Source organism: Mesoplodon mirus (assembly GCF_964341445.2).
Source record: "Mesoplodon mirus genome assembly, chromosome: 8".
NCBI classification, from domain to species: Eukaryota; Metazoa; Chordata; class Mammalia; order Artiodactyla; family Ziphiidae; genus Mesoplodon; species Mesoplodon mirus.
The window spans coordinates 99,063,128-99,077,397 of record NC_138984.1 but is presented as its reverse complement, the minus strand read 5'-3'; the positions used below and the strand labels follow the sequence as shown (position 1 = coordinate 99,077,397).

At 37.5% G+C, this 14,270-nt stretch overlaps 1 protein-coding gene across 1 annotated transcript in view; it reads left to right on the top strand.

Annotated features, from left to right (window-relative positions):
- Nucleotides 1–14,270, top strand: part of UGGT1 (UDP-glucose glycoprotein glucosyltransferase 1) — a 99,613-nt gene that overhangs the window by 29,402 nt on the left and 55,941 nt on the right. Inside the window, exons 12-17 of the mRNA XM_082631385.1 lie at nucleotides 40–131; nucleotides 1,464–1,614; nucleotides 3,874–3,993; nucleotides 5,346–5,431; nucleotides 9,393–9,528; nucleotides 11,484–11,615. Of these exons, the coding sequence (XP_082487511.1) occupies nucleotides 40–131; nucleotides 1,464–1,614; nucleotides 3,874–3,993; nucleotides 5,346–5,431; nucleotides 9,393–9,528; nucleotides 11,484–11,615 (717 nt within the window). The remainder of the gene's footprint in view (nucleotides 1–39; nucleotides 132–1,463; nucleotides 1,615–3,873; nucleotides 3,994–5,345; nucleotides 5,432–9,392; nucleotides 9,529–11,483; nucleotides 11,616–14,270) is intronic.

Genomic DNA, 14,270 nt, shown 5'->3' with positions numbered 1-14,270 from the left:
ATTCTCTTCCTGCTCCTTAATAAGTTTTTAATATTTCAGTATTTCAAGGGAACTTTAGGGTTACAGCCTGGAGATTCAGCACTGTTCATCAACGGGCTTCATATTGATTTAGAGACACAGGATATATTCAGGTATGGATAATATCTTTCACCCTGAAAAGTTTTTATAACGTGTGGCTCCTTGTGACACGTCCAGACTGTTGTTCCTCCTTGATGTGACAGGTTGCAAAGCCTGATGACTTCTCAGACCCAGTGTGTGCATTTAGGTAGGCCCATGTTCTGGCTGGGATGGGCAGGGTGATACTTGGCCATTTTTTATCCTAATGTACATCTGATGCCTTGGACATTTAAGGCCCAGGTGTCTTTGGAGGGTGCCCTTTCAGAGCCTTCATTTTCCTGTTAACCATAGAAACAGAAGAGAGCAGGTTCTTTTGTTTCTGAGAACAGTATGAAGTAGGTTTATGCAAAATGCAGCCTCTGGTGTCTCAGAAGGTGATCTGTCTTACATATGTTATTTGATACCTTTTTGTTTTGTTAAAATGTGGTTTAGGACTAAATTGCTCTAAATTTTCCTTATGAATTTTGGGGGTTGGGTGCAGAAGACAGGTAGAATTCTGATTTTATCTTTGATATTAAAATTGACACAGTTGATACTGTGGCTTCATAATAGTGAAACAAAAGCTGTGGTTGGTTAATGCTTTAAAAGAAGCAGTTTCCACAGTAAGATGCTTTTCACATTATGTTCATTGAGCTTTTATGACCATATACTGCTTTCAAAGGTACTAAAAAATTAGTAAAGGACACAATAAAAGATTGCCCATGTTTTTATTTTTTATTAAAAAAATCTCTTTAATTTTCCAGAGTATTGCAAACTGTGTACTTGCTTATTGTAAACAGTTTTAAATAATGCAGAGATAAAGGAACAGTCTTCTTATTTCTTCTTCCTTACCCAGCAAACCTCTTAAGTTGGGTGTGAATTCCTCCAGACCACTTTCTGTGATCATATGTGTGTGTGCCTGTGGGAATTGATGCTGATATTGAAACATATATTAAACAAATTATTTAGTATATTTTTTGGTGTTTTTTTAGTAAGCTTTTCAGATAATTTTAGATTCATGTGCAGTTGTAAGAAATATCACAGGGAGATTACTTTAGTGTTTTTAAAAACATGCAATGTAAAATCCACATCTAGGATTATTTCATCCTCAAATTGTGTGTTTATAATTAGAGATAATTTCTATACACAGTGTGTACGTAGATAAGTATAAATAAACATCAGCCAAGAAGCAACTCCTGCCTACTTGGTTCTGCATATTTGGACAAAAGGATTCAAGGGAAGAGTTCCCTCTTGATTTCTCAACTCGTTTGATAGGGCATTGAGTTTGAACTGATATATTTTTCTCATGGTGAGAATTTTTTTTTTTTAAGCCCTTTCTCCTAAATACCTATTTGGTTTTTTTTCAGTCTGTTTGATATATTGAGGAATGAAGCTCGGGTGATGGAGGGTCTGCATAGATTGGGAATAGAAGGCCTTTCTCTGCATAATGTTTTGAAACTGAACATCCAGCCTTCTGAGGTCGACTATGCTGTAGACATCAGGAGCCCTGCTATTTCGGTAGGTATTCTGTGAGTGTGTCCAGGGAGTGGTCTGGCCAAGTATTTTATTATGGTTTCACATTTGTCTTTTAGGAGAGGTAAGTTATTCCTCTTAACTCTTTTGTCGGCATCAAAGATTTACAACAACTGCATATATGCGGCTATGTGTATATAGTAAAGTAGGCTCTTAAATGCTCCAGAAAGTTGAGCTATTAGGTTTACCGTGGTTAAGACCGCGATTTTTCCACTTTTGTATCTCTTTAGGAATTTGGCTGAGCATCTCTTGGGAAAGTGTTGAGTTTGTATATTCTCAGTTGCACGCAAGTCTTGTGTGGTTTTGTTTAAAAATATCAGTTTTTAGCTACCAACCTCCTTTAACAGGCCTTTGATATTTTATATTGAAGGATTTATGTAGATTAATATCGCTGCAAAGAGACCAGAGGGAGCAGCGCTGTCTCGGGCAGTCGTAGTGGAAGTGAGATCGGTGATGGAGACGTTCCTGGCACCCTCAGCTCTCCAGTCCCCTTTTCTTGGTGTCTGTCCTGCACTGATTTTAGGGAAAGTGTTTGGAAAGGGGAATAATACAGAATGTAGATGTTCACTACTTGACTTCTCACTTGGTGGTGTAACTGTTATTTTGATGAATACTGTTGTGTCATTTTTTTCCTGTTAAAAATTTTTTCATTACAAAGAGTAAAGAGACTAACATAATTAGCAACCGTAGGACCCATCGCCATACGTACTAAATGCTAACATTTAATCATTTCATGTGTTCTTGGAAGAAAAAAATGTTTCAGTCAAAGCCCTCTTTATATCTCTTCCCAGTTCCACCCCTCTCCTCCCTGCAGGTAATTCCTCTTCTGAAGTGGGCGTGTATCCCTCCTGTCCCTTACTTGATCGTTTTCTCCCCTATTGTATGCTTTAAAATTTTGAAAAATGCCATATCAGTATCCTTCATCAGTTATTTTTATTACTCAATAATTTTTTCAAGGCTTATGTAGGTTGATACATATAGATCTAGTTTATCACAGCATGTTTTATATTTTACTGATTTTTAAAAATATCTTTTATAAATTCACAGTTTAGAATTTAAGACATACAAAAGACTGTGTATTGGAAAAATCTCTTCACCCAGCTGTCCAGTTTTTCTCCCTGGAAGCAACAGGCATTGTCAATTCGTTGTATATCCTTCCAGAAATACTCTATTTACATAAGCAAGGTAATATACACATACTTTCCCACACGGGCCTCTCACTTGTGGCCTCTCCCGTTGTGGAGCACAGGCTCCGGACGCGCAGGCTCAGCGGCCATGGCTCACGGGCCCAGCCGCTTTGCGGCATGTGGGATCTTCCCGGACCAGGGCACGAACCCATGTGCCCTGCATTGGCAGGCGGACTCTCAACCACTGCACCACCAGGGAAGCCCCACCCTGTTCTTTTTGTACCTCTCTCTTCATGCATACATGTGAGAATATATTTGGGGTAGACACCTTGAGCTGTAGTACTTAGTGGTAGGGTAGTAATAAAGGCTTCAACTTTATTAGGTCATCTTCTCTAAAGTGACTTCCAGACACCAGAATTGGGTGAGAATTCCCATTGTTCTATATTTTTGCCTATTCCTGGATATTGACAAACTAAAAATTTTTTTTTTCAGTTTAATCAGTGTGAAATTTCATTGTGCTTTTAGTTTATATTTCTTGGATTACTAGTGAAGGTGTACGTTTTTCCTTGTGTTAATTCCCTATTTAAATTTCCTCTGTAAATTTCTTATTTATATTCTTGACTCATTTCCATTTCTTATGTTGCTTGCCTTTTTTTAATTGATATATTAGATTTCTATAGATATTCTTGACACTAGTCCTTTATTGATTTCGTAGGTCGCAAATACCTTCTCCTATTCTGTGGCTTGTGTTTTAGTCACTCGTTTTTCTACTTGATCTTTTTTTTTTTTTTTTTGCTGTACGTGGGCCTCTCACTGTTGTGGCCTCTCCCGTTGTGGAGCGCAGGCTCAGCGGCCATGGCTCACGGGCCTAGCCGCTCCGTGGCATGTGAGATCTTCCCAGACCGGGGCACGAACCCGTGTCCCCTGCATCGGCAGGCGGACTCTCAACCACCGCGCCACCAGGGAAGCCCTCTACTTGATCTTTATATTTTCAAAAATGGTCTTTCCCATGTGATTCTTCTTGAAATAATTTAAAGTCTTATTGTTATTTCTGCAAATTTCACTAGTGGTGACTAAAGTGTATGCACAATGTTGTGTTCTTTTTTTTTTTTTGTAGTGGATCAACAACCTGGAGGTTGATAGCAGATATAATTCATGGCCTTCTAGTCTACAAGAGTTGCTTCGCCCCACTTTTCCTGGTGTTATCCGACAGATCAGGAAGAATTTGCACAACATGGTAAGTAAAACTCCTTATTGCTGGGCTGTGATCTCTATTTCTTCCTTGCCTTCTCCCCTCCTTTCTGTCATATCTAGAATGTTCACTTCTCTCCTTTACTAGCTGCTTCTCCCCACCACCACCACTAGATACGCTCTTTTTCTAGCTCCATATTCAAACTGAAAGGGTTGGGAAATGTACCGATTGTTTGTAGGGCTGTGAAATGTCAGTGTATAAGGAAATGCTCCTCATCCTTAATCTCACGGTTTAGACTGTGTTAAGTTTTAAGATAGTTGTTCTTTTTTACTCAGAAGATGAATATATTACTACCATTTTTCTTGAATATCTTAATCTCTAAAATTTAATAGTTCAATTTATTCCCTTAAATAAATCTTCATCAGCTCCTGCTTTTTTTTTTTTTTTTTTTTTTCCCCGTACGCGGGCCTCTCACTGTTGTGGCCTCTCCCGTTGCGGAGCACAGGCTCCGGATGCGCAGGCTCAGCGGCCATGGCTCACGGGCCTAGCCGCTCCGCGGCATATGGGATCCTCCCAGACCGGGGCACGAACCCGTATCCCCTGCATCGGCAGGCGGACTCTCAACCACTGCGCCACCAGGGAGGCCCCAGCTCCTGCTTTTTAATCCTTATTCCACTGCTTTAGAGAGATAGAGGAAAAGGGGTTTTAGTTGACGCTCTTTTCCGCTCTCATGTCTTTCTTTTACCTCATGTAGTTCCTAAAGAGACGGGGCAGGTTATGGCCAAGGTTAGCTTCCTCAGAAGTTTCAAGGGAAACGATCCTCTATACTTGCCTCACTCTTGAAACCACTTTTTTCCTTCCCAGTCAAAATTTCAATCTCTTTTACTCTTATCATATGAGATAATTTATTAAACTTTATGAAATGAGAACTTTATTTGATTAAATGAGATTAAATGGGATAATTATTATTTTTTAAAGTACATCATGAGAACTTAATACATGATAGCCACGATTGTGGTCTAAAAATTGGGTTCTAAATGAATTCTTAATTCATAGACCCTTCGAAATGAATACACAGGAAGCTAATCTCCATTTTCTAAGGTGGGAGAGTTAATAAAATTTGGGTTTTGTTAGGTGTAGTAAAGGACATGTATTAGCCAGCTGGATGCAGTTCCCATGTTGTTAGCGTAAGATCATGAGAAAATCACTTAGCCTTTCAGTACCACATTCTTTGAATACAGAGGGAGGGTAACTGCTCTTTGTATAACTTCTTTTTTATGTGGTTCAAAAGTAGCTGGAAAAAGGTGGCCTTCAAGTGTAAAGACTAAGGCATTTTTATTGGCCCAGTGACATTTGACTAAATGTCGTTTCCTGTTTTCCTTTCCCTTCCCCTACAGGTTTTCATAGTTGATCCTGCTCATGAGAGCACTGCAGAGTTGATTAACACAGCTGAGATGTTCCTCAGTAATCATATACCACTAAGGTAACACCATTATCGATTTGATGGTATATCTCATTTAGCTGAGGTTTTGTTTGTCATTCTTAACAAGTCTGGTGTTACTGAATTGTAGGATAATTAATCATGAGGATCGTTAAGGGCAGTTTTGTCTTTTGCTCAGTATGAAGCCGGTGTCTTTTGGGGGAGAGAATTTGATTCTCAATGAATAGAATCTTACCGTCATTGAGTTATTAATAAATAACCTGTGTAAAAATAGCATATGATCTCAGCTTGCTTAGGGAATTTTCCTAAGTAAGTGTTCACATCACGAAGCCTACCTTCAGCAGAGATAAGGAGCTTTGCCAGGAACTTTTGTCAGACTGTCAAGGACTAAATGTATACACAGCTTTTTATAGATGCAAACAGACACATTTATTTCACTTGCGTTACCAAATCTGCCAACGGGGTACTTAAATGGCTGGGGTTTCCACTGTACCTTTTCAGAACAATGTTTGAAGGTTTTACATATAAGGATTAAGATATTCCCACATTCTGAATAGTATGTGGTAATTTTACATGTTGATAAAATTTGAATTCTTAGAAAACATGAAAATAAAGAAGAAAAGAGCTCTTTAGCTAATTAATGTTATTGTGTGTTCCATACTCAGCACTGAGCTAAATGCTGTGAGTGGAACATAAGCCACATTTCTACCCTCTTGGAAAAAATACTGTGCCTACTTTCAGTAAGATATTCAATCAAGTGCTAGGTTATGTCCTTAATAGTTCTAAGTGCTTTAGAATTTCAGGGGATAAAAAGATTATAGACAGATATTTGGGAAGGACAAAGGTTTCATGGCAAAGTTGGATTTAAGATAGACTTTGAAGAAAATAGCGAGTTTTCATTGATGGAAAAGCAGAGATTTTAAGTTTAATGAAATTTTTAATGTAAACATGAATACCACATGGTTAGGTGGAGGATTACAGCCAGAGCTATGTTTTGATGAAAAGGGAATATAAGAACACAAAAGAAGTTGGCTTATGGTACACAGTGGGCATTAATTAAAGATTTACTGAATCTCATTGAGGGACGGGAAGAGGGCATGGGCTCTTCAGATTGCAAAGGTAGGTGAGAAGAAGGCACTTAACTCACAGGCATGTTGTGAACAGTTGGTGGAAAGACCAAGGCAGACGAGCGGTTGTTTTCCTTCGTATGAGTTGCTGTGGTATATGGAGTTGTTGGCAGGGTCCGAGGAGAGGAAGGGACAAATCTGAGAGCCTCCCTACTGATACTTGATGAGGGACTGGTCCTGGGAGAAAGAGTAGTCTGGATTTGGGGACTTAGCTAACAGAACAACTCTGATGCCCTTTTTAAAAATTGAATACTTGGGAAAGGAAAGTACTTTGTGAGGAGATAATTAGGTTCTAGCCCTTATTTTTATTTTCATAAGAATAATATTTAGGTCATTTCTGCCTGGCGCTTACTCATTTGATTTCTGTCATAAGAGGGGTTTTAAAAAGACAAAGACAATTTATAATCTAAAAACAACCCCTCTCAACTACCTCATACATGTAACTACCTCATCCATGCATACACAAATTCTACACATACCTCCGGAGAACATGATGTTTGATATATGTTTATCATATATTTTTAGGCTGTACTTTTAAAAAAAATTAATAGACTTTGTATTTTTTTAGAGCAATGTTGATTAATTAACTGGTATTGCTACATTATTATTAACTAAAGTCCATAGTTTACATTAGGGTTCGTTGTTTGTGCTGTACATTTTGTGGATTTTGACAGATGTATAATGACATGTTTCCACCATTATAGTATCATATAGCTTAGTTTCACTGCCCTAAAAATGCCCTGTGCTCTACCTGTTTGTCCCTCCCTCCCTCCCTCTCTCCCAGCTCCTGATATTGTTACTGTCTCCATAGTTTTTGTCTTTTCCACAATCATGATGTATGTAACATTTTCAGATTGGCTTCTTTTACTTAGCAGTACAGTATGCTTTTAAGCTTTGTCCATGTCTTTTTGTGGCTTAATACCTCATTTCTTTTTATCACTGAATAATATTCCATTATATGGATGTCCTATAGTTTTTTTTTACAACATCTTGGTTGCTTCCAGATTAGGGCAGTTATGAGTAAAGCTGCTACAAACATTTGTATGCAGGTTTTTGTATGGATATAAGTTTTCAGCACATTTGAGTAAATACTGCTAAGTGTGATTACTTTATCTTATGGTAAAAGTGTGTTTAGTTTTCTGAGAAGCTGCCACACTGTGTTCCAAGTGGTTGTACTGTTTTACATTCTCACCAGCAATGAATGAGGGTGCCTATGGCTCCCCATCCTCTCCAGAGTTTGGTGTTGTCAGTACTTTTTGGATTTTAGCCATTCATTCATAGGTGTATGGTGGTATCTCATTATGGTTTTAATTTGAAATTCCCTAATGACATGATTTTGAGCATCTTTTGATATGCTTATTTGCCAGCTGTATGCCTTATTTGGTGAGGTGCCTGTTTAGATCTTTTGCCCATTTTTAACTTTTTTTTTTTTTTGGCGGTACGCGGGCCTCTTACTGCTGTGGCCTCTCCCGTGGCGGAGCACAGGCTCTGGATGCGCAGGCTCAGCGGCCATGGCTCACGGACCCAGCCGCTCCGCGGCATGTGGGATCTTCCCAGACCGGGGCACGAACCCATGTCTCCTGCATCAGCAGGCAGACTCTCAACCACTGCGCCACCAGGGAAGCCCTGTTTTTTTTTTTTAATTGTTAGTTTTAAGAGTTCTTAGCATATTTTGCATATCAGTCCTTTATCAGATATGTGTTTTGCACAGATTTTCTGCTCATCTTGGCTTGTCTTCCTTCTCTTAACAGTTTCTTTTGCAGAACAGAAGTTCTTAATTTAAATGAAGTCCAGCTTATCAGTTCTTTTTGTTGTGGGTTGTGCTTTTGATGTTAGATCTAAGAAGTTATTGCCAAACCCAGGATCACCTAATTTTATCCTGTGTTATTTTCTAGGAATTTTACAATTTCGTGTTTTACATTTATGTCTGTGATCCATTTGAGTTAAAGACTGTCCTTTTTTTCATTGCTTTTGCTCTAAGATAGAGGCTAGTGGCCTCTATAATGGCCAGTGCAAGTTTTTTTGGCCAGTCTGTAGATGTGTAATGGTAGCTCTTTGTGGTTTATTCCTTTAAGTTTTAAAATGTAATAAACTTGGGCTTCCCTGGTGGCGCAGTGGTTGAGAGTCCGCCTGCTGATGCAGGGGACACGGGTTCGTGCCCCTGGTCCGGGAAGATCCCACATGCTGCGGAGTGGCTGGGCCCGTGAGCCATGGCCGCTGAGCCTGCGCGTCCGTAGCCTGTGCTCCGCAACGGGATAGACCACAACAGTGAGAAGGCCACGTACCACAAAAAAAAAAAAAAAAAAAAAAAAAATGTAATAAACTTTAACTTTGGGTATAGCTTTGTTTGTTTGTTTGTTTTTTTATATTGCAGGTTATTATGAGTCATCAATTTTATACACATCAGTGTATACATGTCCGTCCCAATCACCCATTTCAGCATGGGTGTAGCTTTTTGCCTAAGGACAGTAGTAAATAGTTTTATGCTTTCCATGTACCTATGATGCCCATATTGCTGGTATGAAATCTCAAAATCCACCCCCCCTTCTATATGTTTTCACATTCTGAGAATTTTCACTTCCCCTAATTTTTATTTAAAAACAGAACAAATTTCCATCTAAAACTATGGCAATACCTTAAACGTTAGTAATGGCCTCATTTCATGATATTGAAACAGCTTGCTTTAATAGTTAAAAAGTCTAAGCCACCTTTGGGAACCTGCTTTTTTATTCTGCAAGTGATGAATGCCTTTGCCAACCATGTTAGAGTATGATGTGAACTGTGTTTTTCAAGAGAGGATGCCTTTCCTTTTTTAACTGGTTGCATTCTTCGAGTTGTTTCTTTTTCTTCTTTTTGCCTTTGCCTTTCTCCCCCAGACTTGGTTTAATCTTTGTGGTTAATGACTCTGAAGATGTTGATGGGATGCAGGATGCTGGAGTGGCTATTCTGAGAGCATATAATTACGTTGCCCAAGAAGTGGATGAGTATCATGCCTTCCAAACTCTGACACACGTATGTTTATGTTCAAAATGGCGAATAATTTTTAAAAATCTAACTTACTCTAAGAAACAGTATGTGGTAAGGAGATTCTATATTTCTGGAAAGAGAAAAAGGCAAATTATTCACACTAACTTCATGCATTTTGTATTTCCAGAGTTGCCTTTATTGATACACTAATGTTAATAATAGATGTTGTGATTTCAGCTAACATTCCTTAGATACTAATACATTAAGGTATCTTCGTTTTCTGCCTTTTGGCGATTTGAAATCACTGATTAACGCCTTTCGGTAAATGTGATGTTCTCTGCTTGTTTAAAAAAACTTTGCTTTCTTCCCTTTTAAGATCATCATGATATTTTTGTTAGGAATCAGTTTAATATTCAAGTCATAAAATTCTTATTAACTGTTTTCTCCATTTTAATTAGAAACTGTGAAATACCCTGATTTTTATATATATTTTTTAAGATACTTGCTCAAGTTCAAACAGAACTCTCCTTGTTTTTTGTCTTTTTTCTATTTTTGAGTATAAAAAGTTTACCAGTAATAGTTCTTTTGCTTACAGATTAGTGTTAATTATTGAAAAACTTATCTTTAAAGCAGTTATTTTCATGACTTTTATTTTACCCATAAACGTGATTTCAGCCTGCTGTTTATTATGTTTGTTATGTTGACTGTTGAGAGATTCAGTCGGGGCATTTTTTATTAATTGAAATGTTCATTTATTGATTTGGCCAACTTTTATTAAAGATGCACCCTTTGCCAGGCCCGTACCAGCTTCTAGGGATACAAAGAAGGGTAAGATGTTCCCCCGTCCTCAAACACCTTACAGTCTGGTGGGGGATGCCTCCACACATGGTTTGGTACAGTGTGGGAAGCACCGCTGGCTACAGCAACACCAGGACCTCACTCCACTAGGGATGGCCACGGACATTTTTGTGGAGTGGGAAGTCGTCCCAGCTGAGTGTAGGAGGGAAAACAGGAGTCAGTTGAACAGTGGCTGCACATCAGAGGTCGTGACTCCAGGTTGTTAGTACGACTTGAGCAGAATATTGTGAGAGCAGAGTGGAGAGGGGAACCTCAGTGGTCATTGAGGCCATTAGGCTGGGTAATAGGTGTCCAGATCACAGAGTTAAACTCCAATTAAAACCTCATTCTGATGCATGTATGGAGATGGATCTGGTGAAGGGTAAAGAAAGTGGCAGGGATACTAGTTGGTGAGCTGTTGCTGTGATCTCTGTGAGAAATGGTGGTGGACCTTACTTAGCAGTAGGCTCTGGAGAATGAAATAAGTTCCAATGAAGTTGCTGAGGATAATAAGGGTTTTTAAGTCTGTTTTTTAAAGTTTTTTCCCCTCACAGCTGTGTGTATAAAGGAAAGGATAAAGAGTTTTCATTTCTTTTTCTTTATTTTTAGTTGCAAAAGTAAAAAAAAATTATGTTCATTATTAAAACTTTTAAAAAATAATATTAAAGTGTGTTGATTAAAAAATCTGTCTCTGCCCTCCTTAATCCTTAAAGGCAGCCACTGTTAAAAGCTTGCATCCTTCTAGACGCTTAACTGTACATGTACAGACACAGTTTTGTTGTCTTATGGTCTGCCTTTTAAAAACAAGGACTATGCCATACGTATTTTGAAACTTTTTTCCCCTTAAACTTCATGGACATGAGTTCTCATTTCAAGGATTACTTATAAGTATTCGGATTTTTAAAAAATTAACACATTTTTGCGTTTGGGACTTAATGTGAATATGAACTGATTGAGTCATTTTAAGAATACATAGTTTCTAACATAAGAAGGCATAAGGAAGTATATGGAAAAGGGAGAATTGCCAATGTGGCCCATTTGCTCTTTTTAAGAGAATTGGCTATTGTTTTCATTTTTCCTCTACATTCTGAAATCTTTTGTAATAAATACTCCAAAATTTACATGTGAAAGTGTAGTTGGTTACCTGGTTTTTCTTTCTTCAGATATATAACAAAGTAAGGACTGGAGAAAAAGTTAAAGTTGAACATGTGGTCAGTGTCCTGGAGAAGAAATATCCATATGTGGAAGTGAATAGCATTTTGGGGATTGACTCTGCTTATGATCAGAATCGGAAGGTAAACATTCTCTGGCACTTCTCATTTGACTGCAACACTATACTTTCCTTACATCTCCTTATTATTGGGGGTTACTGTTAATAATAAAGGTGGTGATGGTGAAATATTTAGGCACTTAGCATTTAGAAATTTAGAAACCTGGTCACTTTTCTGTCTCTGCAAATACGGTTTATCTTTCAATTTTGTGAAGATATCATTGATTTTTAGCTGGCCTATTAACTATACAATTGAAAAAGAATTTCTCTTTATAATGCACCGGTAGTACCTGAGTGATACATGTTCTGGGTAAAACCTGTTGGAAGTATACGATGTATGCTTGTAGGTATGATGTGTGTGCCTAATGTGTGTCATGTATTTAATTGCTTAGGCTAAAGATGGAAATGCAATAGGAAGTGTAACAAACAGAGTGGCAAAGTCTCATGATAAGGATATAGGGAAGTATTTTAAAATCTTTATTTAAAGATAATAGTGAGACATTAAATATAGTGAAGGACCTTTATTGTAAGCAGGAACAAGGTGGTCAGTTTATTGAAAACAAATGTTAAGGCAAGGAATCAAAATACATTTCTGAAACAATTTAAAACAATAAAGGAGTGTGTTTATTTACCAGCTTTTTTTCATGTTTTTGAATGAAGGACAAGGCCTTTGGTTCATTTGTTTGAGATCTGAGCTATCATTTCATTAGAAACCATACTGATAATGCATTGTTTATACTTTCTCTTTTATCTGAGTACAGAATCCTAGATTTTATAATCTCCCTCTCAAGTCTTACCCGCACCCAATTCAACACCAGTTGTTTTTTAGCCTTTCACTTTTTTGTTTTCCTAGTCATTCAGTTTGTTTTCATTTCCTTCCTTCCACTTATTTTAACTTAATATAATTTTATTATGGTAACATTGATTTGTAACATTATATAAGTTTCATGTGTACAACATTATATTTCTACTTCTGTATCCCCTACAGCTTGCCCACCACCAAAAATTTAGTTTCCATTCATCACTGTACAGTTGATCCTGTTTACTCATTTCCCCGCCCCCAGTATTCACTACTTTGTTACATGTTTGCTTTTGTTTGGTTTGGTTTGTTCATTTATTTTGTTTTGTTTGTTTATTACTTTTTTATATTCCACATGTAAGTGAAGTCCTATGGTATTTGTCCTTCTCCGTCTGACTTATTTCACTAGCATAATACCTTCAAGGTCCATCCATGTTGTCACAGATGGCAAGATTTCATCTTCTTTTTGTGACTGAGAAGTGTTCTATTGTGTGTATGTGTGTTTGTGTGTGTGTATATATATCTCACATTTATCCATTCATCTGTTGATGGACACTTGGGTTGTTTCTGTATCTTGGCTATTGTAAACAATGCCATGATGAACATAGGAGTTCATATAATTTTTTGGATTAGTGTTTTCACTTTCTTTGGATAAATAACCAGAAGTGGAATTACTGGATCATATTCTATTCTTAATTTTTTTTGAGGAATCTCCATACTGTTTTCCATAGTGGCTGTACCAATTTACATTCCAACAGTGTAAGAGGATTCTCTTTTCTCCACATACTTACCAACATATGTTATTGCCTATGTTTTTGATAATAGTCATTTTGGCAAGTGTGAGGTGATATCTCATGTGGTTTTGATTTGCATTTCCAAGATGAGTAGTGATGTTGAACACCTTTCATGTGCCTGTTGGCCAGCTGTATGTCTTCTTTGGAAAAACGTCTATTCAGGTCCTCTCCCCATTTTTTAATCAGGTTGTTTTTGTTGTTGTTCTTGAGCTATATGAGATCTTTATATATTTTGCATATTAACCTCTTATTGGGTATATTATTTGCAAATATATTCTCATTGGGTAGGTTGTGTTTTCATTTTATTGATGGTTTTCTTTGCTGTGCAGAAGCTTTTTTCATTTGATATAATTACATTTGTTTATTTATGCTTTTGTTTTCCTTGCCTGAGGAGACATATCTAGAAAAATATTGCTAAGATGGATGTCAGAGAGGATACTGCCTTTTTTTCCCTTAGACTTCTATGGTTTCAGGTCTTACATTAAAATTTTTAATTCATTTTGAGTTAATTTTTGTGTATGGCGTGAGGTAGTGGTCTAGTTTCATTTTTTTTTTTGCATGTGGCTGTCTGGTTTTCCCAACGCCATTTATTGAAGAGGTATCATTTCTCCATTGTATGTTCTTTGCTCCTTTGTCATAAATTGTCCATATATGTTTGGTTTTATTTCTAGGCTCTCATTCTGTTCCATTGATCTATGTATCTGTTTTCCTGCCAATACCATGCTGTTTGGATTAGTGTGGCTTTGTAATATAGTTTGAAGTCAGGAAATGTGACGCCTCCAGCTTTGTTCTTTTTCTCAGGATTGTTTTGGTTATTCAGGATCTTTTCTGTTTCTGTATAAATTTCAGAACTTTTGTTCTATTTCTGTGAAAAATGTCCTTGGGATTTTGATAGGGATTACATTGAATCTGTAATGTAAATTGTCTTAGGTAATATGGACATTTTATTTATTTATTTTTGGCTGCACCATGCAGGATGTGGGATCCCTGACCAGGGATTGAATCCGCACCCCTTGCAGTGGGAGTGTGGAGTCTTAGCCACTGGACGGCCAGGGAAATACCTTTTTTGTTGTTGTGTGTGTTTTGT